Below are 9,478 nucleotides of genomic sequence, written 5' to 3'. Positions count from 1 at the left end.
GTCTGAATACTTTCTGTACCCACTGTGTGTGTGTGTGTATATATATATATATATATATATATATATATATATATATAAAATGTTGTATTTTATATTTTTATTTGCATTTATTTATTTTTTCCTTGGATGACCTGGATTTTTTTTTTTTGTTGTTGAGAAATTGAAGTTTATTAGTTCTCTTTACCTTGTGTGCTGGGACCAGGTTAACCAGAACAGTATCCAGGAGTTCCTGTGAGACAGAGTCGCCCTCACAGACTATTGAGCTCATGAGATCCACCATATGCATGTGGACCTTCTGGTTGTGTCCATTGCTAAAGAGAAAAACAAGTAATGGTAAACAAGAACTGACCTAAAATCATGTGCATCAGGCAGTCAAAGTGAAGGAGTGGAAGATGGGAAGCAAACGCAATGGGGCAGCGAAAACAGAAATACTTCTATGTTTTTCCGTTTACACCGAGCGCTGCAGTGTCCCGCTCATAGAGGACATTTCCAACTGAGTGAACATCACTGGCTGAGATGAATCACCCCCATATGCAGCCTTTATAGCGCACATGCAATGAAGGGTTTCCACTTGGGTTCGCACACATCATTGTCATCTGACCGAATGCAGGGAAATAATATCAGCGAGCAGGAGGCTGACAGATCATTAGGACATAACAAATAGGCTGCAGCTTCACATTTACATCTCAAACAGAACACAGTACACCAAGGAGATGCTTTACTGTATTATGACAGTCGCTATTGCAAGAATCACTGATGAGCTCTCCAACCAAATGGCAGCACTATTATGGGACTACAAAAAGAACTAGGTATACATGTCATACAACAATATTTTTGGTGATATAAAATTAGCCAATACCGTCAATAAAACTATTTATATGGCAATAAAGCAACATCTGAATCATCACTCAAAAGTTACCCGTCTAAAATGGATGAAAAGGTACTTGTATGTTGGTAAATACCGATGACTATGTATTTTCATATTTATATATATTTTTTTCAAATCATCATTTTATAATTTAAAGTTATTTAATATTTAACCTTGTTTACATTGGGGGGAAAAAGAAAAATATGTCTTAGAAATGCATTATTTCTAACTAGATTTTTTACTATTTTTGACTGTTGAAAATGTTTTTGCTTGTGTGTGAGATAAATAAAATATAAAAAGTAATTTTTTGTCTGTATTGAACTCTTGAATGGACAGACATGAACAACAGACTCACTTAATCACTTGGAACAGTGTTCTGTAGAGCTGAGTAAAGATTTCATTGCTGTCCTCCAATTCAAAGCAGATGTTGTAGGACTTCACCCAAGCGATGTTCTAGAGAGCCAGAGAGGGAAAGACAAGGTTAGACGCTGGTTCAGAAACCATTGTAAGACCTTGCTTTTCTATATTATTTGGGTGCCATACCTCCAGTAGATAAAAATATCGATTAAACTGGGCACTCTTGGTGTCTTCCAACCCTTTCAGCTGTCGAGTTATGAACATGAAAATATCCTGAGTGGAAAAGAAGAGCAGAGAGTTTAAATATATTAAGCACCTGTAAAGGCAATGCATGAGAGACCGCAGTGTTATTTTAGTATTTTCTGCTGAACAACTCGATCTGTTACTGTCTTTTGTTCAAGGTGAAGAAAAACTGACACACAAATATCACCTTCAAAATTTCAGCACATCAACTTTAATGCATACTAATACAATTGAATATTTCTTTCCCAAAACAAACCACAATTTTACTTAATGGGGCCATAAAAGACTCAAGTCATGTGATCTCAACATGGTAGTCATCATGGCGGGAATTTAAAATGTAATTAAAGATGTAAACATTTATGGTTCTTCACTGACATATGGAACTAACACTGCATTCAAATCAACAGATGTTGAGTTTTCCAACCTTAAGTTTATCAGGTGATGTGTATGGTGCTTCAGGGGCATAGATGCGAAATATATCTGCAAGACAGCAGGCCACGAGTAGTCTGACGTCTTTGTCTGGGTGTTTGAGGAAAAAATCTGAGGCAAGATGCAAGGCCAAGTTCAGATAGAGTTCCTTCTCCTCCTCCGAGTCCTGATCCATGTCCATGAAGGTTTTCACCACCATCTGATTTTGAAAAGTACCATAGAGCCGTGTGTCAACCACGCATACAACTGACATGTAGAGTGTGATGTAAGACACTCTAATGGGAAACACACTTTCACTTGGCAGTCTTACTTAAAAATAGACATAAGTGACAAAGCCACCGAGAGAGGAAACAGTATCTACAAGCTGTAAAAACAAGCAGAAAAATTATAATTTCGTTCTGTATGACAAAACCTCAGCTGAGGTTTAGAGATTAACAAATCTGAACACGAAAAGATTTGCACAAAATATTTCTGCTAAAATACCAAGGAGAAAAAAATCCTGACAAATATAGATCAATCCACATAAATTCAAATTAATTATGAATTCTGTTTACTGACAGTTTTGATACTGTTCAAAAAAACAAAAAAAAAACTTTCTACGTGTTTTTGCAGCGTTGAGTAATGTATCACAGACATATCTCACGAATCCTTTCATAAGCAACGTGTAGACAGGGTGTAAATAAGAGATTCATCACGCAGTGTACTAGAGAGCTTCCTTGATTATAAATGTGAGATCGCGATTAACTAAGATGAATGACAGCTTTTAATGTTTTTTAAGGGAGTTTGTAAATGTGATACTGATTTAATACAATACAATTCAATAAACAAGAAGTTAATATTAAGTGACTTACATTGTCTGACTATAACACTATTGATTTTGCTCTATTTCGTTGTCGAAAATAGTTTAAAACAAACACAGCGGGGTTTCGTTTATGAATGAACTTTTAAACAAATCTAGTTAGTCAGTGATTCATGATTACCCATTCATAAAGACAGTCACTTGCTTCATTCCTGAATGAATCAGCCGTTCGAATGAATCAATTGAATGAATGATTCAGTGATCAAATCAGTGACTTGCCGCCACCTGCTGGCAGTTTTAGTTTCATTTTTAAAGTATCTTTTCAGTTATTTAAATCATTTAATATTTCTATTAGTGCTGGGCGGTATACCGGTTCATACCGAATACCGGTGTTTATTTTTGTTATGATATGAATTTTTTTAAATACTGCAAAAAAAAGTATGTCGCTTAAACAACGTTTGGAACGCTGCCAGTGCTGTCCCGCGAATGCGAGGTCTGTTCTGTGCAGTGAGCGGCAGAGAAGCAGCGCATTCAGTTGGCCGCACCGCAGCCGACTCGTCAATAAATGAGAATATAATAGCGTTTCCTAGCACCTGTCGCTTACTGATTGTTTGGAATTATAAGCATGAGCATAGTTCGTCTGTTAATATCACATGCACTTTTTTGTTTGTTGTTTTTTTTAGTTTGTTACTCAGACGGAGACAGTGCTCTGCATGAGACAAAAAAGTAATATAGCCAAAACAACCGCATAGCCGCTCTTTAGTGTAGATGCATGTTGATTTTATCAGACGATGCCGCGATTATAAATGAGAGTGACTCCTGGTTAACATGTATTAAAAGGGGTCGTGTTTAGTCACTATTTAGTGTGGTATTTTTTGACAATATTCACTCATCATGACAGTAAAATAGGGCATTCTAAGTCAATATACTGCAGTATTTCCTCTCTCAATAAGTAGAAAATATGATTAACCCCCGGTCATGCATGAAAAAAAAAAATACACCGTCATATACCGTGAAACCGGTCTAATTTTGAAAAATATCGTGATATAAATTTTTGGTCATACCGCCCAGCACTAATTTCTATATTCAAAATTTTATATCTAAAACATTAATCTCATCATGAATTTATGGATTTAATTGCATTCATGCCACCTCTGAGCCTCATTAAATGTCTGAAAGTACACCAAGCCACTTTTGTGTTCTTCTGTGCCACCTCTTCAAATTAATTTTGTTAATACTGATTTCATTTGATTGGTAACTTATATTTCTTATTCTACTTGTTCTTATTCTGTCATTTTAATTACAATTTTTAAAAAGCTTATAAAATATAATTTAAAGAATTTGACAAAAGATGACATACTTTTAATATAGTTAAGTTAGAGGAGTCAAATATCACCTCTTAATGGGAAGGCTACTTCTTGATAAAATTTTGGATTATTGATTAGAAGGTGCTCCTAAAATTTTGAACGTGCTCCTAAAAAGAAAAGTAAGCATATGGCCCTGCATTTAGTTTAAGAACTAAAATTACTAACACTGAAATAAAAGCTAAATTTCAATTTAATTATTTCATTATATAATTTTTTTATTATTATTTTCAGAAACTTATTAAAAATCTAAAATTACTAAAACTTGAATGAATGTAAGCTTTATAGGAATATAAAAAAATTACTAAAAATTAAAATAAAAACAAAAAATTTTAAAAAGCTATTTCAATCGTAAATAAATAATAAATAACACTGGTTATTCATTAATGGCATTAGAAAACTTGTAGGCTATATCTAACCAAAGAGTTGTATGGACAAGCTTCAGTACTCATTATTCATTGTAAATTACAACATTCACCACTAATAACAAACTGTTTCCACTTGGGTGAATGACAAATTGCTTCTCACCTTCAGTCTCCGAACCATCTCCTCCTTGGAGATCTTATCGGAGATCTCCTTCACCCCCGGCGGGTAGGTGATTTTGCCATCCGTGGCTCGATTCTTGGAGTGAGCCATGCTCTCCAATCAATGCTTGCTGCAAACGTGTAAAAAAATATAAAAAAAGACATGAATATTTCAGCGCACAATGCTTACAAATGAACAAGAAATTCCTATCAATTACTCTTATGGAAAAGAATGTGCCGACAAAGAGATGATCCAATGGACTCTTAATATGGATTTGACTGACTACACCCAAAAAAAATAAAAATAAGGCAAAATCAGTTTTTTTTCCCCCAAAAACTGCAGAATGCTGGCCAAAACATCACTTCCTCTGGACGGTTAAATATTGACGGTGCTAAAAAACCCATTTTAGAAAGAGCAGTCTCATGCATTTGCCACAGAGACATTTTAATTTTAAAAAAAGCTATACTTTCAATTCAAGTTGATGTGCACAGAGGTTTTACCGATTAGCAAACTAAAACACAACGCCCACATGTGAATTACAATAACAAGCCTAATCAAAACAGACAAGACAAAAATGCTAATTAAAACAACCGCATAATAAGTGTTGCACAATAATCAGCTGTAATTCATAGTTATAAACAGCTAAATTAATCCTACTACTGCCATAAAAATTAAGTAAGGAAAGACCCCATGAAATCTTTCATCAATAGGAAATTGGAGCAGGATGTATTTGAAGGGCTTGTACTTATTTTTTTACTGATGTGTTATCAATATTTGATGAGTTATAATATTTCTGTATATATTTTAACGAGAAATATACATGGATCATTCACAATAAGACCTATAATAATAATAATAATATTAATTTAAAAATTAGGACCATTTTTATTTCATGCAGACTTTAAAAAATATCCCTTCACGAAGAAAAAAAATTAAATAAAGTCCAGCAAACCAAAATGACAATAAATCAGTTTTTTTTATATCTGCAATAAGAGGTGGAAATATATATATATTTAAAAAAAAGTACACATACATACATGCATACAAACAAACAGCATTGTACACACAACATAAATATTAACAATTTAAAAACATATTACTAATTTATTTTTATTTTTTTTAAACTACTGATTTGGATTTCATGTGGTCTTTAAATACACAGTCGATTAATAAATTAGTCGAAACACAAATAAATGCATTATAGGTGCTAAGAGCGATATATGATAGTTATAACGCCACAATTACTCAAGAAATTAATAATGCAAGGGGACACAAACACAAAGCATTTTACAACACCTCTATGCATGCGATTAGTAAACAATGCATCACATTTCCAGCTATTTACAGACACCATTACAGCATTACAGCGATTCTGCACGGGGGGGAAAGAGAGGCTTACACTCTGACAGCAGGTTGACTTTCTCAACTGATGTCTTTGTGCAGCACAACCAGGACAAAATACACTCTTGATCACATTGCAGCTGTCATTTCATTCCTTTGACAGTGGTTTATCCCATAGAAACCGAGAGAACACCCCTAAGGGGGTGTTTACAAGCTCAAATTCATTGCACACCACTAACAGCTCCTCTGTTACTATCTAGATCCAATGCGCAACAGCACGTCTCATCTCAATAAGCAATGGACTCAATTAAACCACAAGAAAAAAAATGAATGCAAACTACAGCAGTAGAATCTGAAATACGTTTTGAATCGGATTTTAAAAAGAGGCTGAAGCGGTTCACGAGCAGCTAAGCTAAGCTAACAGAGCTAAACACAAACACTCATATGCATGTGCAGTTACACACACGAGGCACCAGGAACGTGTAGGGCCCTCTTTTGCAATGAAAACGGCCACGCAAACACACGTTACACGTAAACCAACAACAATTGTCACTGCAATCTGCGTTTTGAGTAGACAAAGAGCAAATTCGGGGAGAAAGAGAGTGAGAGTCCAATATCCTCGCATGGGTTAACAGAAGAATAGACAACCAACCGCCGAAAAAGGAAAAAGCACCTACTAAAACAGCCACGAAATAATAATTCCCAATAACGCCGCGGGTCGACTCCACTCGCTTGCGGTTTAAACTCAAACAGACGTTTACCTTATTGAGAAAAGTGCGCGTTCCTCTCGCTTCTCCCTCCACTGTGATCCTCCTGTCGGCTTCAAAATGGCGCCAATTTGTCCCTATATGCACCAGTCAGTGCAGCTCCGCTCAATACAGATCCTTCACGTCCCTCCTCCGCTCGAGTTTATTTATTTAAGGGCATGACTGTGTTTCTTGTGGCTATATTATAGGGTTGGGGTTGGAAAAAGAAATAAACTGCTCTAATAGTGATGTAAATGGCTAGTGATATTTGTTCGCAAAGACAAGTCAGCGATCGCCCAACCTCACACCTGTAACAGTGACACCTATAGGCCATGAGAAGCGTGACAGCGGGTCTCCGCCTTCATATAGTTACAATGGATGGATAAAGGCACTGCAACCAGTGTCGTTCAAATAAATGAAATCAAATAGAAATACTAGATGAAAATTCAAACTTTGAAGACTTCAGAAATGTTGCCTTAAATAAATAACTTCAAGAAGTTGAGGTAAAGCTACTAAAACGGAACTAAAATTAATTAAAGCTATATAGAAATATTACAAATAATAAAAAATGACAAAAAGCACGTAAGATTACTAAAGTTGTAATTAAACCTGCAAATATAAAAACAAAGCAATAATAATAAATTATACATATAAATAATACTGCGCTGGGGGTCATTTTTAAATAAAAAAAATGAAACCTAGTTTTTAAAAGTCAAGGAATCACCATAAAAAGAACATAACACGATAAAGTAATTTTGCTTTTAATAATGTGCTTTTGTCATTTCTTATAATTGTCTATTAAGCTTTGATTTATCTATCTTTATAATTTTTAATACTTCAATCTGAACTTTATTTGTTACTGACAAGGCAACATTTATCATTTTAATGTTTTTAGGTTTTATTTTCTATTAAATATTTTATTTGTTAATGAAAACCGTTTTTAATCGTTTTAGTTTTAGTTAATAACAACACTGGTTCTTACCCTGAGTGAGAAGCATTATCTATCATGTACATTTACTTGTAGTGAAATAATGTAGAAATCTAATGGCTTTAGCACTTATATTTCTGAAAAATGTTTAAAACGCTGCTTTGGGAACTGTTTTCCAACAAATTAAAATATTCAATTACGTAAAATGTGCTTAAAAAATTTTTTTCAAGAGAAAGAAACGTTTTAATCAGCCCACACTGAAAAGCACCCAAGTGTAGAAATTAATTATTTCCATTTTATCAAAACAAATCAACATTTATTTACAAAAAAATAAGCACTTGTTTAGAACATGAGCCATCAACAATGTACCGCACCAGCATATTCATAAAATGTAAACCCTGAGATTAGATCAGTGTGTAGTAGACTGAGCTGCCGGTCTTTTGAAGAAGAAAAAAAATACTCCTAATTCAGCATGTCACTACAGATATGATTTTTTATTTGGTCTTCCATATGGAAGCTCAGCATTAATTTTATGTGTCAGACTGTCTAAATGTCAAAGGATTTATCAGACTCCAATGGTCTTATCCTGCCAATGTTCCAGTTATCATGTGGTCATTTACAATGGACAAAACCAGAACAGCAAAGAACACTTTCATATGTGCACTAAGCAAAATTACAGAAAATACAAAAGAAAGTGATACTATTTAAAAAGACGTTCTCTTTCTTTTGTAAAATGTTTTTAACATTTCACATAAACAGATATGCCAATGGTCATTAAAACATTAAAATCACCATACAGTCATTAAAAACATCTTTAGCTGCATCAGTATGTATGAAAATAATTAAAAATATAGATATATATAAACCTACTATCATTAAGAATGATAACATGGCAATATTTCTAATTCAAGAACAGCTAAATGTCATTGGTTCTCTGTTAATGGGCTTTCTTTTTATGGATAGGCACCACAGAATTCATCACAATGTCAACATTCACCGGCCGCTCGAAACCATCCAGCATCTTTGCTATTTTTTCTCGAGGGACTCCGTGCTTGTTCCTCCTGTTGATTAAATTAATAGACAGGAAATTACCAGGACAGCCAAGCTCTATTAGACGGCTATACCAAGCCAGTTGAAAATAAAACAAATAAATGAAAGTACCAATGGCTCTCAATCCGACCAGAGTCAGCTGGTCTTATTCATGGGGATATTAAATGTACTAAATGATCCTAGACTATAAAACATTTTATACACTTACTCACAACTGAAATCTCTACTTCTGTACCGTAAGCCAAAACCTGATCCAAAGTCAATAGTGTTTCTCATTCAGAGATTAATAAAAGTCACTGAGAACCAAAACTATTAACAGACTTACTTTTCTAACTGGGCAGGATCATATTTCCAGCGGGTATCTGGCTCTACAAAGTCCACTCTGTATCCATTGTCTAAAGCCTGTGTGAAATAAAGTAAATAATAACAAAATGTGTAACTAATTAGTAAGCAGATATAGTTCATTTAGCAAATAGCTGTCCTTGCATTGTAATACAGATCTCTGAAAGCAAACATATGGAAATGATCTAAAGCACTGCTGATAAAACTTTCAGCCAGTGTTCAGAGCCAATTTAAAGCCTAACTTGCGTTTTACAAAAATATTTCAATCCCAGGCATTATTTAAAGACGCCAACTCACCATTTGAACATAAGGCTTCATTTCCCAGGCTTTAACATTAGTGTTGTCGATGATAACAGGTGATAGGCCCTCCAACATCACCTGTTCAGCTTAGAAATGACAAGGCCATAAAGAATTACCATAGTATCAAATCTCAGAAACAATGTCAAGAAAAAGTCCTGGTCATATTTGACCCCAAAAGCAAAAAAA

General features: G+C 34.4%; 2 protein-coding genes across 2 annotated transcripts in view; both read right to left on the bottom strand.

Moving 5' to 3' along the window:
- The window catches only part of LOC107582244 (sister chromatid cohesion protein PDS5 homolog B-like), a 42,127-nt gene extending 35,197 nt beyond the window's left edge, over nt 1-6,930 (bottom strand). Inside the window, exons 1-6 of the mRNA XM_016268008.1 lie at nt 6,688-6,930; nt 4,589-4,715; nt 1,893-2,096; nt 1,412-1,498; nt 1,224-1,321; nt 185-311 (exon numbers count right to left, since the gene is read on the bottom strand). Coding sequence (XP_016123494.1) covers nt 185-311; nt 1,224-1,321; nt 1,412-1,498; nt 1,893-2,096; nt 4,589-4,696 — 624 coding nt within the window. The 5' untranslated portion in view covers nt 4,697-4,715; nt 6,688-6,930. The remainder of the gene's footprint in view (nt 1-184; nt 312-1,223; nt 1,322-1,411; nt 1,499-1,892; nt 2,097-4,588; nt 4,716-6,687) is intronic.
- A 1,478-nt stretch (nt 6,931-8,408) lies between these two features.
- The window catches only part of n4bp2l2 (NEDD4 binding protein 2-like 2), a 3,752-nt gene continuing 2,682 nt past the window's right edge, over nt 8,409-9,478 (bottom strand). The window contains exons 4-6 of the mRNA XM_016268014.1: nt 9,290-9,378; nt 8,976-9,052; nt 8,409-8,661 (exon numbers count right to left, since the gene is read on the bottom strand). Of these exons, the coding sequence (XP_016123500.1) occupies nt 8,538-8,661; nt 8,976-9,052; nt 9,290-9,378 (290 nt within the window). The 3' untranslated portion in view covers nt 8,409-8,537. The remainder of the gene's footprint in view (nt 8,662-8,975; nt 9,053-9,289; nt 9,379-9,478) is intronic.

This window comes from Sinocyclocheilus grahami, unplaced genomic scaffold, assembly GCF_001515645.1.
Source record: "Sinocyclocheilus grahami isolate Dianchi unplaced genomic scaffold, SAMN03320097.WGS_v1.1 scaffold42.1, whole genome shotgun sequence".
Classification (NCBI taxonomy): domain Eukaryota; kingdom Metazoa; phylum Chordata; class Actinopteri; order Cypriniformes; family Cyprinidae; genus Sinocyclocheilus; species Sinocyclocheilus grahami.
Note: the sequence above shows the minus strand (reverse complement) of the source record. Positions and strands in the feature narration are given on the sequence as shown.